This window comes from Oryx dammah, unplaced genomic scaffold (assembly GCF_014754425.2).
Source record: "Oryx dammah isolate SB20612 unplaced genomic scaffold, SCBI_Odam_1.1 HiC_scaffold_18, whole genome shotgun sequence".
Classification (NCBI taxonomy): Eukaryota; Metazoa; Chordata; class Mammalia; order Artiodactyla; family Bovidae; genus Oryx; species Oryx dammah.
The window spans coordinates 92,781,524-92,797,235 of NW_024070202.1; the positions used below are offsets into that span (position 1 = coordinate 92,781,524).

The 15,712-nt window shown below is 43.5% G+C and overlaps 1 protein-coding gene across 2 annotated transcripts in view; it reads right to left on the reverse strand.

Annotated features, from left to right (window-relative positions):
• Nucleotides 1-252: 252 nt before the first annotated feature.
• RBM28 (RNA binding motif protein 28) overlaps nucleotides 253-15,712 on the reverse strand; it is a 33,428-nt gene continuing 17,968 nt past the window's right edge. The window contains exons 13-20 of one of the 2 annotated variants that reach the window (XM_040259581.1): nucleotides 14,795-14,859; nucleotides 12,931-13,089; nucleotides 9,729-9,878; nucleotides 9,333-9,407; nucleotides 6,664-6,920; nucleotides 5,996-6,095; nucleotides 3,388-3,539; nucleotides 253-896 (exon numbers count right to left, since the gene is read on the reverse strand). In XM_040259581.1, the coding sequence (XP_040115515.1) occupies nucleotides 3,405-3,539; nucleotides 5,996-6,095; nucleotides 6,664-6,920; nucleotides 9,333-9,407; nucleotides 9,729-9,878; nucleotides 12,931-13,089; nucleotides 14,795-14,859 (941 nt within the window). In that variant the 3' untranslated portion in view covers nucleotides 253-896; nucleotides 3,388-3,404. Of the gene's footprint in view, nucleotides 897-1,714; nucleotides 3,540-5,995; nucleotides 6,096-6,663; nucleotides 6,921-9,332; nucleotides 9,408-9,728; nucleotides 9,879-12,930; nucleotides 13,090-14,794; nucleotides 14,860-15,712 lie in introns of those variants that run through there. The other variant, XM_040259580.1, reaches the window with a different exon arrangement.

Sequence of the window (15,712 nt, forward strand, 5' to 3'; positions counted from 1 at the left end):
GCCATGCCCTGGGGCTGGGATTGCAATCATGGGTTCAGTCTACTCGGGGAGGTCAGACCCAACGAAATGACTAGTAAGCTAGTTGCATATATTGTAGAAAGAGTAGGACACCAACCAGAAAGTGTCAGGGACCAGGGAAGGGACTGTAATGCCCTGCGTTGGATGAAGTTCCCAGGGAGAAATGGTGGATATGAGTGGAGAGGGACAATTTGGCATGGACAAGGGACAGCAAAGAGAACACAGGTGGCATGCTCAAGGGACTGTGACCAACAATTTATTACTCTTTTTCTATCACTTTGTATTTTGGATCCCTTTCACATACATCACCCCAGGAAATGACTCTGCTGTCCTTCACAAACCCCGCTAAACCCTGGAACAGATGGCCTTCTGTTCCAGGGAGTTCAGTGGAGTTAAATGAATTCCTACGATGGGTAAATCATTGTTGAGTATTGCAGGGTATATAGAAAAGTGTAAAATATAGTCCCTGCCCTCAAGGACAAAAAGGATTTCCCTTCTGTCAAAAGGCCAGGAAAGGAGATCCCGGGACGACTCTGCAGCAGTGAAGTCTTATGTCTGACAAAAGGCAGTAGGCTCTGGGTGGCGTGGACAAGCCCAAGGAAAATTGGATTTACCATCCATCAAAATGCTCCATTTGGGGGTGGTCCAAAAGGTTATTCTGGTGACTCTGCAGTTTCCTTCTCAGAATTACCGAGCTCGAGTCAGTCTGTCCTTCACATTCTTCCCACTATATTACTCCACACAGAAGCCCGTCTGCAGCCAAACACCAGTTCAGAATCAAGAGCCAAAGTCACTGTAGATGTACTTATAACTCATCCTCCGCTGGGCCACTGAATAACATCCCAATCAATGAGCAGTCTCAGACTCTGCAATTAATCCTGGAGAGGAAGAGGCGTCGGGACAAACACAAAAGAACCAAAATAAGACAGTGCATCTGTGTAACTTCTAAATTAGTCAACCGTGGGCAAAGAGAGGTTTGGAAATTTTTACTCTGCCCGAAGGTAACAAAGCAACCTTACCCTGGCCCTTTAAGTGCCAGTGAGGACTGAGTGAGAGAAAGCACAGTTGCGCATCATGAGATAGACGAAGTGCAGTCCTACCTCGGGAAGCCTCAGTCTGATGATGTGGCCCCTGCCATGGTGCAGCAGTCCGTGGAGGAGTCTCAGGAACCTTCCAAGCTGGGTGGGCAGCGTCACAGTCACACGACAAAACTGGCAGAAGCCTGTCAGTCGCTTCTCAAAAAGTGAGTGACAAGAATATTAAGCAGTGAACTAGCTATATGGGTCAGCCAGAGGGCCTGCGAACCGAAGATTCTGAGTGGTCAGCACTCACAGAGGCGTATGTGACCTCCTGCTTCCTCAGATGACTGAAGGTCAAATACATGCTGAGAAGGAGCTCTCTGGAGCCTTGAGGTTCTGTACTCTGAATTTTTAGTTGGAAAACCTCTTTTCAAGACAAAAACATACCAGAGGACATTTGGAAGTATTTCCAAGAACAACTTCACATGCCCTGACTTTGTAATAGAGGGAGTTGGAAACCTCACTTCAAGAGAGTGGAGGCAGAATCCTTGCCGCAGGTGAAGTCTAGAGGAAGGGACTTGTACACTGTGGATCAAAGCAGAGTCTTCACATTGACCGAGTCTCCCCCTTACACCACCCCCTTATTAAAAAAAAAAAAAAAGCAAAGAAAGAACCAGTACACAATCTTAAGACTCTTTATTTAAAAGAAGTATCTCTGAGTCAAGCTGCTGCATAATCGAGCCAGAAAATCTACTGACACTTGACAGTTCTGACAGCCTTCAGTCTTGGATGTTCAATGAAATGTTTGTTTTGACGTTTTTGACCCAAGGAGCCCGGAAGTCCACTTTCATGTTTAATTCAGAAAATTCCATTTCATGAAATATCAGGCTCTGAAGTGAAGAAACGGGCACAATTCTCCTTGCATTAAAACTCCCAAGGCAAGAGTAAGAGGCTGCCCAGATAACCGGTGGTAATGTGCCCCTGAGGAGGACGTCACACAAGGAATCTGGGTGTTGAGAAAGTGGATGATTCACCCTAGAACTTTTTAAAGAACTTTTCGGGCAACTGAATGATGTTTTAAATATACCGGGTTGCTAAACCTGTCAGGAGAAACATCTGGATCTGAGAAAATCTGGCAAAGCTATCTGAATGAACACCAACTGTTCTCTATCCTAAATGTTAAGATTATTTTTAAAGGTTAATTTATAGATATTTGGACAACAGGCGAAAAACTGTCTGGTGGGCAGAGAGTTGGAGAAGGAAAAACAGAGCAAAGGACAGACAGGCTGTGGATATTCTATGCATTAATACACCCTTAATAACATGTCTGACTCCATCCTAGGGTTGATGGGCTGCCAAGCTGCTGCCAGGACTCCCCAGGTCACACAGTCTCAAGGTAACTCTGGAGACAGAGTTCTCTCCAAAAGCTTTCAGCATTTTCATGGTCTCTCTTTTACCCATCATTAAGCCAGTTAAGAGCATTTCTGAGCATTCATGGGTTTCCCAAGACACTGCAATGAAATAGTGATATCCCTAGGTCAGCAATGGTTCTGAAGAAAGCATCTCTCATGATAGCACCGGACTGGACTGGGGAACTAAGAACTCTGTGCTGTATTTCCAGCTCTCTCTGCCCTGCTCACTGCTCTCTCCACTACCCATGCCATCTCTGAGTCCACAGGAAGTGGTCCTGGAAGACAGGAAATGCGGGCTAGCACCAGCCAGGCTGGCATCTGTGGGTCACTGCAAACTGACCTCAAGTTAACTACCAGCTACTCCCCACTCACTTGGCAGACAATCATCAAGTGCTGCTCCTGGCCAGGCCCCATGCCCTCGATTACTTTCCAAGTTTCTCCCAACCTCAACCTCAGAGATTAGGTTGGAAATCATTTTTCTCTGCTCTTTCTTAATTCCTGCAGTATGTAGGCCTACATGACTGAACAAGAGTTGGGAATATTAAAGATATTTATAAATTATAATAAAGAAGTCACATATGTTAAAAATGAGAGTCTGTTATTCAAAAAGCCACAGATTATCTCATTTAGAGAAGACACTTAAAATATACATCTTAAAACTTCGGCAGTCAAGAATGCTTTTTATAATTGTTTCTATTTGATAAACACAATTAAAATGGGTAAGAATTAACAGACACAACTTCACTCAGAATATGTAAAAAGCATCACAAGTTTTTCTGATATTCCTCTTTGTGGTTAGCTAACCACGCACAGGAGGAACCAAAGTCTAAACGTTCACATCCCAAAGTGGCAGTGCTCTCAGGGGGCTTCTTCCCTCGTAAGTGACAAGTGGCGGGGGGAGGAAGCGTTACCAAGATGCACACAGTCCAGCTCCTTACCCAGTCTTCTAGCATCATCAACTGTCAAACCATTTGCTCCGCTTTGCAAGAGGAGCTCCTTTAGAAGGTCCCAATAATTTCTGCTTATATTGTTCCACCAGCTGGTTGAAGCGAACTTCTGTCTTATTTCCTTTAGCTTTTTTTCTAGGTACCTACAAATGAAAGGAAAGGAAACATAAGATAATCAGTTTCAAGCATTAAGCATTACTTTACCCTCAGGCCAGCCAAGGGAGAAAGAGAGTTAGGTTCAGAGATCTTGTCTACCACATGAGGGACTTCCAGGGAGTGACCCCAAAATGATCATCCATTGGTAAGAAAACAGACCAGGAATGCCTAAGAGAAGGACCCCGCTAAAACACCGCTCCCACCCCAACTCCCGAGTGCTCACACAGATCTCCTCAAGGATGAGTCAGCCTCGAGTCCAGATGGTCTCACTTGCCCTTTCCTTCACCGAGGATTACAGGGCTTCAAAGAGACCTCTATAAGATAGCCTGCTGGGTCAGAGGCTTCCCAGAGACACAGATTCCTTGAGTGGGATGCGAAGGCAAACGCATCTTGTACCCTTAAAATAAAGGAACTAGGCAAGGAAAAAAGAAAATTTGAGCTCAAATGATTAAGAACACATGACTACCACTTTCTACTAAAAAGAGCCAGGACCCCTTGGAAGCTAATGCCAGGACTGACAAAGTAATAGATAAGTGAGGACATCCTGCTGTGTTAGAAGCAAGGACACTACCACAGGCAAGGTTACATCAGGACTCAGGAGTCAACCTGAAGGGGCTTCTGCTGGCCTCAGATGGGACAGAATAATGACTGCATCTGGCTGAAACATGTCAAGTACACAGAAACTTGTGAATTCACAATGCTACGAAAACCTTACTTTCTCAGAGAAGGTTGGTAGGGCAACAACTCATTACTCTGGGAACTGATAAAAAGAAAAAAAACAAACTCAAGCAATTACCTTGCTTTTCCTACACAAATGGTATTTCTTGGTAACCAAACAGTTGATAAGGGAAGGCTCTTTTTTCTATAATTTTACTTAACAAACACATAAGGATTGATAAAATTAAGAAATTACATTCTGCAACTCATACTGAAATACAGATCTAAATAAACAGCAATCATCAATGGGTGCTAAGACTTTACAAATGGAGGGATGAAGCAGACAATCTCTAAGGCTACTGATGAATCAGAGCATCACTGAAAATGGAGCAAGCACGGAAGAATGGGGTGACAGGGCAGTTAGGGAGTTTGGATTGACAGGCACATATTGCAGTATTGTTTAAAATGGATATCCAACAAGGTCCTAACACATTGCACAGGGAACTCTGCTCAATGTTTTGTGGCAGCCTAGACCCATGTATACAATGGATACATGTATATGTAGCCGAGTCCCTTTGCTGTCCGCCTAAAACTATCACAACATTGTTAATCAGCTATAATCCAATGTAAAATAAAAAGTAAAAAAAAAAAAAAAAGAGGCACCAAGACACTATGCACCTAACGGTACAATACAACAGAAAGCACACAGCCCCACCTATGAAATACTCTCACCAAGAAAACTGAACCTGGGTCTAACCAAGGCTCTGGACCTAACATCCCATTTGTAAGCACCATGGGGTACTACAGGAACAAGTTCAATGATAGCAACAAGAAAGCAAGCAGCTAAATTCAAAAGGTAATATATTCTAACAGGCCAAGGACCTGGGTGATCCAGCTAATTAATAGCATGGAAAAAAGGGTGTAGTAAGGAAAACTGAATATTATAGGGGAAAAAAGATATAAGAGATTTAAAAACCAAATACAGGGAATTCCCTGGTGGGCCAGTGGTTAGGACTCGACACTTTCACTGCTGCGGCACTGCTTCAACCCCTGGTCGAGGAAGTAACCAGGCTTTTTGTTTGGAACCCGATTTATACAAACCAATTAAAAAATATGTATTTTTGAGGTAACTGGGAGTGTTTTAATATGGGCCACATATTAGCTAGTAAGGGTTTCTTATTAATTTCATTAGATGTGATGATCGCATAACATGTGTCTGTGTATATGTGTGTTTAAAGTGAAAGCAAGTGCTAGTCGCTCAGTCGTGTCTCAATCTTTGTGAACCCACAAACTGCAACCCACCAGGCTTCTGCTGTCTGTGGACTTCTCCAGGCAAGAATACTGGAGTAGGTACCCATTCTCTTCTCCAGGGGGATCTTCCCAACCCAGGGATCAAACCCAGGTCTCCCACCCTGCAGGCAGATTCTTTACCATCTGAGCCACCACATGTGTGTTTAAGGCCTGATCAGCTGGAGATGAATCCTGAGATACCTTTCTACATGGGGTACATCTACAAGTGAGGTAGAGTTCACTGTAATATACTCACAGGATGGGGTGGGGGGTGGGTAAGTAAAACAAGATAATTGTTGAAGCAGAGTAACAAAATCATGGGGTTCACTGTATTCTTCTCCCTACTTTTAGGACTGTGTACCTTCACATCTGCAGCCCTGTACATAACTGCAATCTAGAAGAAGCCTTTTCCTTTGCTTAACTAATCAAGGCTCAAGTGGCTGCTGACCCCAGCAGAGCTGTGACATACCGAAGCCTCAGGGCCTCCAGAACTTACCTGCTTGGAAGATAACTTCTGCTTCTCTTGCTTCTGGTGGTTTGTCTGGGGCTTTGGCTTCTTGGGAGGGAGAGGCTTCGTTTTGCCTTTGTCCCGCAACCTGAAACAACGTGGTCAAGTGTCACCCTGAGTTCTTCCTCTAATTGGCACTCCTGAGGTTTTCTCAGCCCAAAAGATAAAAGGCCTTTTCTCACACTGGCTCTTTCTAAGCCCCTGAGAAATCAAGGGATACTGCAACAGAATGTCCTAGGGCTCAACATTTGTATACTTGTCTTTTTGCTTTGGCTTAAAAACCTCAAGGGACTTTCAAAAACCATTGTTTACTTAACAAAAATTTCGTGAAGATTGGTTTTTGTTGACAGCATTAATCTGCTGTTCCAGACACAAACCTCAAGTAGGTGGGCCTCCTACTTGAGACAGCCATCAAGACAAGAGGAAGCGCTTCAGAGGAGGAGAAAAATTGCATGAGAGCCCACCCTGGAAGGCTCCTCTGAGGCGCCGGAGGCCAGTCCTGTTCTGGCCTCCATTTGGTCCAAGAGTGACTGCCGGCACAGAGATACTGCACGTGGGACTGGAGCAACCAGCACCCCTTTCATCCACACAAAAGCCCCAAAGAGGGAAAACAGTGAAGTAAGACAAACCCTCTGAGAAGCCATCCCACGTCTCACCTAATCTTGGGGCCTCGGTGTGAAGGGAGCGCCAGGACCTTTCTTCTCTTCTTCCCGTCAGGCAGCTCCACATGCTCCACCTCGGCCTTGGTCTGGAACCCTGCCCATGAGACAGAGTCCACCGTCCTCTTCTGCTGCACGGAGGCCTGGCTTTGTTCCTGCAGGTGGTTCTGAGCTGCTTTCTGTTGCTGCTTTTTCCCAGGCTCTGATAGTACCTGCTGGGGCTCACCAGTTTCAGGCTTGGATTTCACTTTTTGCTGCAGAAGACGAGAGAACGCTACTTGGTTACTAGGTGAGATTTATTTGCTGGAAACACTCAGCAGAAGAGGACTTAGTTTGGTGAGAGAAGGGGAACTCTTCCCCCAAATAGTTAAGAGACTTTAAGAAAGTGAACACAAGCAGTTCACAGGCCCTGACATCGTAACAGAAGGTTACTGGGTAGAGGACACAAAACAACCATTTTCCTTTTCCCACACAGAAACGAGGGGACAGTGTAGGTACATCCCAAACTCAAAAGCCAGCAAAAAACAAACAAGAAAGGGCCAGCAGCATGGGCCAAAGGTGTAATAGGAATGAGAAGAAATACCTGAAGCAATGAGAGTTGAAGATTTTCAAACTTAAGGACAGACACTAAACCACAGATTCAGAAAGCTCAGACAAACACCAAACAGGATAAAAAAAAAAAGTACATCTAGGCATATCATATCAATTGCAAGAAATCAAGGAGAAAAATCTTTCCCCAGAGGTAGGGAAAACTCGTTACCCACAGAGGAACAAAGTTAAGATTACACTGGATTTCCCTTATGTAAGCAAGAAGAAAACAGAATAAAGTGTTTAAAGTATGCGTGCGTGGCAGGGGAATCACCAACCTAGAGCTCTGTATCCATGTAATTATCCTTCAAAAGTGAAGGAAAAACAAAACTTTCCCAGACAAACAAAAATTAAAGAAATCTGGGGATTCTCTGGGGCCCAGGAGTTAGAACTTGGTACTCTTACAGGGCCCTAGGTTTGATCCCTGGTCAGAGAACTAGGACCCTGCAAGCTGCTCGGTGAGGCACCTACCCACCTGCAAGAAACAGTTAAGGAAATTTATCACTGGTAGACTTGCATCGCAAGAAATACTAAATGAATTTACTAAGAAATGTAAAACGACAAGTTAGAAACTCAAATCCACGTTAAAAAAAAAAGGAAGAACCTTAGAGAAAAAAATAAATGAAGATAAGGAAAAGACCTGAGGAGGAGGACATAAAGTATGTTACATATTTATTTTGCACAAGTAGGGTAAGACAAAGAAGATTCCTGTGAAATCAATGCGGTAATAGTAATGTTATTCTGTCCTTTTCACCTCAGAAATCTAAACAGGCATAGTGGGAGAACAAAGATCTATTTTATGCCTCTTATGTGCCAGTCTCTAGTGGTAAGGGTACAGATGAAAGAATGAAGTGTCTACCTTTTAGAACTCACAGCCCAGTGGAGAAAAGAGATATAAACGAAGTAAAAAACTAAAAAAGAGCCTAAGGACGTTCATGAAAGCACAAGTAATAAAGTCTTATCTCTTCTGAGAGAGGTGGGGAAATGCTACTTGGGGAATATGAGTATGGAGACTGAGAAGTATCCCTGAGTCAGGGGAAAGGGGCACTGTTACACAGAAAGACAGGTATGTATGTAAGCAGAGATAACAAATAAGGCCACCTGAATTTATTTTTTAAGCCAGAAGCTACAGAATCACCTCTGATTGAGGCAGTAAATAATTCTATAACTACAATAACAAAGCTGCCTTAAATAATAAGCAGAACCCAGATTTTTCCAACCTAGGGTAATGGTATGAATCACTGAAACTCCTCTTCTATGGGTCATGCTCATGATATACACCATAAAGACCCAGAACACAGCAAATGTGTGATATATATGTAAGTTAAGGTACAATATCGATGAGATCTGTAGAAGTTATGGTATCAAGAATAACCTGGCCTTCTATGTCCTGTGGCATGATGGACAAGAGAATAAGTACCGACTGTGTACTGACCATGTAGCTTGTGAGACAACTTACACACGTTAAACATAGACGATATTAAACCTATTTTTATAAACCAGAAGCTGAAGCTGAGCGGGAGAGTAACTTGCCAAGGAACTCAGAAAGGGGCAGAGCCCGAGTCTGAACATGACTCTTCCTGTTCCCAGAGTTCCTCTACAATACACTAGATTAGAAACAGTGCTGAAACTACCAGGCATCACACCTCTGGAGCATACAGGATGGAAAGAGGATTACGGAAGAGAGAGCTGAAATCTACAGGTAACGGACAATTAACCTTGGCTATTAATTCTGACAGGTACCATCACCAAACACGGCAGTGCAAGCACTGCTGACCAGTAACAGCATCAGGCTGATTCTCCTCTCCCTTTCCTTCTGTGGAGCTATCACCAGCCAGCTCAGCAGAGGAGAGACAGCCTGCAGAGTTCTAGGGAACTAAGAGGAAAGGGTAACCAAGAACCTAGCAAGGCAGAGACCTAATTTAAGGGGACAGAACCACAACTGAACAAAACAGGAGTTTAAATATGGTCTGAAAAAAAAATTGAACTGTATGCTTAAAAACAATAGAGTTTATGTGATGCGTATATTACCAAAATTAAAAAAGCAAAGAGAAAAGAAAAAAATTTCAATTCTGTACCTGGCTGCGCTGGATCCTCAGTTCCTTGACTTTAAGTTTCCTTCGATCTTCCAAAGAGAACTCCACTATTGGTCTCTGCGACAGAAGGAGGCAGATTGTCATTCATTTGATTTCTTAAACTCTGCATGCAATGGAGCTGAGATGCTTGCCACCCCGGCCCCCCACTACCCTCTTGCTTGCAAGTCAGAGGGTGCTGCTCACTTCCCTCTGCCTAAAGGCAAGGGGCCGGTTCAGCAAGCAGACAACCCAATTTAGAGTTCCCTCCAATCATCCCGTCACCTGAATCACCACTCATTTCTCCAAGGCCTTGCCACTCTTACCCATCACACAAGTGTCAGAGAGCTTCCCATAAATGGCCCCCGGAGCACAGGCTCCCCGCCCCAGGACAAGGCTCACCTTCTGCGGCCCGAAGATCTCTGGATTGTTGTTGATGTGGCGTAGGGCTGCTAGGGCATGCTCGTGCTCCTGGAACTCTGCAAAGGCGTAGCCCAAGGACTGACCCTTAATCTTCCCGTAAGCTCCTTTCAGGTCTCGCATCACTCGACACTACCAGTAGAGTGAGGAAAAGAAACGGTCGTTAGAGGATTTATTTTTATTTTGATTAGAGACTAATTACTTTACAATATTGTAGTGGTTTTTGCCATACACTGACATGAATCAGCCATAGTTAGAGGATAAAGATCCTTAACAGCTTCAACAAGAAATCAGGTTATTGAAACAGTCTTCATCTATATCACCATCACAAGAGTTTTACTGGAGTAACACTTATGAATGTCTGTTTTATTAGAATATACCTGAGAGCACAGGACACATTAAATAGGTATTTTCTTGCTTTCTAAGGGTTTACAAACATCCACACAGACCTCCAAACAAGCATGCAGATAAACTTCCCAAGAAAGAATTTTAATGGCTAACTACTGACATGACAGAACATACTAGCTGAGAGGTGCATGGTACTTGGGGTGGTATAAATCAGCACCAGGCCTCAAGTGCTGTCTACAGGTCTCCTCACTGAAGAAATCACTCAAAAGAGATATTACTGAAGAAGGGAAGGATGAAGGCCTGATGGCTTTAGATAAGAAAGTTCTGGCATGAGGAAGATCCTGACCAACCAATAGCCTCAGAAATACAGGAAGGAGCTTCACCTGTATTTGCTCAGAGCTCAGATCTTCTCTTGCATGATTTTTTCCTAAAACTTTAAGCTGTACTAGGCATCTTGGGGCACTGAGGAATGGTGGGGTACTTTGGGAAAACTGATCATTTACGTGGTTTCACTCCCAGGAAGCTGTGTTTGTCGGGTAATGGAGAAGTCTAGGTATCAGGGACAGGTGGATGCCACATTTGGTATATGTCCAGTGTCCACTCTGTGCCTAGAATGGTGTCATGTACTGCAGGGAAATCGAGAAAAGCATTTTGGCAGCCAGACACGCTGTGCAGCCCTCCAGTCTCCTCAGCTGCACCCCCCAGGCCTGGCCAGGTCTCACCTCGATGCAGCATGGCACAGCACCCTCGACTTCATGCTCAGAGCCAAAGTGAGACCATTGGATGGTAAGACCATTCCAAAGGCCTCTAGTCCATTTTCTGGGAGCAGGTAATGACGGAGTCAGTGCACACCTGGCAGGACCATGGCTATTTAGCAACCTACATAAAAATGGCAGCTTTTGCCAATTTGAGAATTTACCCGCCTGGATCCAGATTTATTCTGGACCTTCAGAGTTACAACTGTGATGCCCAAGGCAAAGAAGCTGACAGTCTTTTGAACACAGTAGAATGAAAGGACTGAGTCAGGACAGTACTGAGCAGGTGAAGTGATTACCACCCGTAGCTAGAGGAGGGGCCATCAAGAGATACTGGCCCACTGTGGATGGCAGACTGGCTGGGCACAGCATTGATAAAGTGGTATGTGATGAAGACTCACCTTAGCAAAACATTAAAATTGTACACTCAAAACAATGTGGAAATATTCTTATCCTCAGCGGGGATGTTACTAAATACTCCATCCCTTGGCACTACTGGTGGGTTGTTTTTATTTTTGAGATGAACATTTATATTAACCTGTGGCTCGTCTGGCATGCTTTATAACAGAGCCATAGAAACTGTGTCTTGATACTCTTTTTTTCCTTAGTTTTCCTGGTGATTAAGAAATTTGGATTGTATTTCAAAAGAAAATATAACTGATTTTTTTGCTTTTTAAAAAATTTTTATTGAAGTATAATTGATTTACAATGTTGTTAGCTTTCAGTGTATAGTAAAATGATTCAGGTATTCATTTAAAAAAAGAAAAGCATAAAATGAGGCTCTTATCTTCAAAAAGCTTACTATCTTAGCTGAACACTATACTTACACATACAAAAGATTCAAAGAGAAAATTCAATATAATGCAAATACTGTAAAACACACATACATGTCTCTAAGCAATGACAGGTGCTAGATATGCAGGCTCTTACTAAGTACTGCAGATGCTGATGAGAAATTACATAACTGACTCCTATGAGAGTAACTCTTTGAATGGTTTTACCAAGAGTGGTGTCAGCTATGTTCACATTCTCTCCTATAATTCCCTAAATAGCAATATCATGCATTTTGAAGAGGATTTCCAGGAGTAGGAAAATAGTTTATGGTGATGAATCAGAGCAAAGTAGATTCATAATACTGGCTATGCTACTTATTCAATAAACACTGATCAAGAGATGACTATGTGCCAGGTACTATGCCAACAACTGGGAACAATGAGAGGACACCTGCTCTCAAAGAGCTCAGTGTGGTTGGGAGAAATGACTGATGAACAATTACAGGACAGTGTAGTAATAAACGCCACAACAGGCACGTGGGGGTGCTGTGAGGGCAGGACAGCAGTTCCTGTAGCCATACAGAGCCTGACTAAGTCCTGGTGTGAATTCAGAGTTTGTCTAACACAACTGCCGAAGACCCGAGTGACGCCCTGTGCTCACCACAGGGCACTGAGAACTTACTATAGTGCAAGAGCCTAAATGGTGGTGAAATGCTCCTCTAAGGAGCAGAGGACATAGATTATCTTCTCTGCAAGAAAACTAACATTACAGCACCTGGTATAATGCTGAGAATGCAGCAGGTACCCAATAAATGCTTGCTAAATTAAGTCATGAGCGCAGATACTTCTGCACATTCTGCTGCAACTGGTCAGATATGAAAAGCAGTTCTTAGAGGAGGGGAAAAAAGTTTTTTAAACCTCCCCAAACCATGAAAATCACTAAACTCAGTCTTGTCTGCTGACAATGAGCCCAAAAGAAAATCTGTCAATCTACTAGCACCTTGGGCATGCGTGCTCAGTCGCGTCAGTTGTGTCCGACTCTTTGTGACCCCGTGGACTGTAGCCCACTAAGCTCCTCTGCCCATGGGATTTCCCAGGCAAGAATACTGGAGTGGGTTGCCATTTCTTCCTCCAGGGGATCTTCCCAATCCAGGGATCAAACCTGTGTCTGCTATGTCTCCTGCAACGCAGGTGGATTCTTTACTGCTGAGCCATCAGCGAAACCCACTAGCACCATAGCCTGAACTAAACATGCGCTCTGGCCCAGGACGAGCGCCGAAGCCCCGAGTGGGCAGAGCCAACTCTCACCTCTTTGATGCGCACCACCTTCTCCCCTCTGGTGGCATTCAGCAGCAGCTTTCTGAGCTGTTTGTCATCCACGGCCTTTGGGAGATTGTGCAAGCACAGCCTGGTCCGGGAGACAAAGATATTTTGGTCCTTGAGTTTCTGATGCTTCAGCAGCTCGAACTGAAAAAATAACAAATTGTTAACAGTACAATCCACCCTTTAAAGATACAGGCACATAATTCTCCAACAGGAAAGAACCATGACCCCAATCCAGTAACCACACATCTAGAAAAGATAAGGGAATCACCCATGCTGCAGCCTTTTGGTGATGCCCAGCACACAGGGAAAGAAAGGTTTGAGGCGGCAAGAGGGCGGGTGGGTGATAAGATCATGGGCTGTGGAGTCGGGCTGAATTCGAGAAGTTATGTAACACTTTTTAAGCCTCAATAATTTCACCTACAGGGCAGAACTGCAGATCAAAATATAATACCGATTTTTCAGTACTGATGTGAGGCTGAAATAAGGTAACATGCATAAAATCCCAAGCTCAAATCTGGCCCAGAGCAAATAATAAATAATACTGTAGTTAACATCTATGCCAAGTCCTTACCTATCCACCAACTCAAACTGATTATTTAGTCCTTCCAAAAGGAATATGCGACAGAATACCGTCTTGTCTCAACTCTGCCACCTTGAGGCAAAGAAACGTCAATAGAAACAGTTTCCAGAGCCTGACCTATGTGGCACAAAGCACTGGCCCCAGGACAACCTATCTCTAAAGTGAGAGGGTGACCTTCTCCTGGCTTGTTTCTTAAGAGCAGCTCAGCAGAAAAGTTTTAAGCTAAAATTTTATCAAGTTTCATTTTTGCCACTTCTTACTTGGTAAAGATACTATTACAGAAACTCACAAAATAAATACCCTGGAAACTAATATTAAAAGGGCTATCTGAAGGGTTATTGTGTTTAAATTCAACAGTGCGATTTTTCTCCCAGGAAAAGCTGTGTCTGCTGTTTAATTATAATGCATATAATCTAGTGAGCCTTTTGCTAGGAAAATTCACTTTAAGGAGAATTAAATGTGTCACTATCGCACTGTGATCAGAAAAGGGCATTCAATGCCCCCCACATACCATGATCTCCAGATGCTCACTACCAACACCTGTCGAAGACACCAGTCTAGAGCCTGCACAGAAGAGACATGCTGCCTCCCGCCGTCACTATATTCTCATCTCTGTCTGTCATCTTTTGCACTTCCAGGCTCCGGAGCTAATTCTATTAATGATCATGCATCTTTACCATTCTAGGCTGGCTTAGCTTTGTGAAAGTAAACTATATGGGCAAAAGTAAAAATTATTGGAACAAAGATTGCTAAGCAGCAAAGGAACTCAACAATGTTAGTTATCACTAGAAATCCCATAATATGGGGTTTTCCTAAAATGATTTCATAATCTGGAGATACCACCCTCCCTCCACCAAAATACATCTTATCTCTCCCTTCCAAGACCCACATCCACACTTCTCTCCCTATTTACTCTAGCCCACACTGACCTTCCTTTCTCATATTATTTTGCATTTATACCGACACCTAATTATATATAGCCTGAGCCTCTGTCTACTTCATGATCTAGAAGCATACTATCTGGCAAACACATACTGCTGAGCATTACAAAAACAAAGAATAAGACCCAGTACATAATGTTGACATGGTATGATGTATAACGTCAGGTTAGTCGCTGTTCCACCTGTACACCTGTTTTCTAACAATAGTGTAAGTAGCACCTGTGACCGATACTTGCTTGGCTCTTTGATGAGCACCTTTAGCATTATTATTTATCGATTTATATTAAGTCCTACAGAACCTGAAGCTGGTGCCTAATCTACTCACTCGTTCTCTCTTGGCCATATCAGCAGCGCTCACACCCTCTGCAGCCTTCGTCCCAGCACGAATCACTGCAGAAAGAGGGAAAAAAGCCAAGACATCAGCAAGGGAATTTTCACTGAGCAATAAGAGGAATGTGATGTGAATGACGCAAGCTCTCTATAGAGGGCCCAGAGGACTATGCTGGCCAGGACACAGTGGTTATCTGGGTAGGTCCAGAAATAGGCTACAGGGCTAAGTTCTTGTCTATGAGTTGCTCTCAAGGACTAAAACTCTGAACATTTTGTGATTTTGTTCTTCTTCTTCCTTCCCTTCAAAAAATTTCATGTCGTGCCCAAAGTCAGATGGGAAGGCCTAAAGGAAGTTTTGGAAGTAAGTACATTTTAGGCATTTGGAATGCCAATATGCTCTACCTATGACCTGTCCTTGGAAATCTCCCTGCTCATGTATTTGGGAGCCATTTCTAAGCGGTGAGATAAGCCAACCAAGAGAACAGCCACACTGTATAACACCGGGCCTGGCCTCAAAGGTTAACGGCCTCCCATTTGCTAGTCCGGGCAGTAAGGTTATGCAGCAGGTGGCAGTACTGTGTGACCTAAAGGAAGGAATTCTCTCTTTTGTCTTAATTAAAGCTAATTTCTGATTATCTTTCTGACACTAAGGGAAAGGTGCTCAGTGCATATTTTAAATCCATGAGTAATCCAAAAGAGTAATTTTAGTCATAATTTTCAACTCCTTCAAAAAACCTATCAGAAATGATGACAAGGGACAAAGGTAATTTGGGTTTTTCCTCCTTCTGATGAAAAGGTCTAAAGGCAATCAGTCAGAAAGGAGAATGGGGACTGGCTAATCCATGAATTGGGTGAAGGCTTCCTAACAGAAAGCTGTGCTTCTGTTAAAGTGGAATATCTGCTACATCTGCTA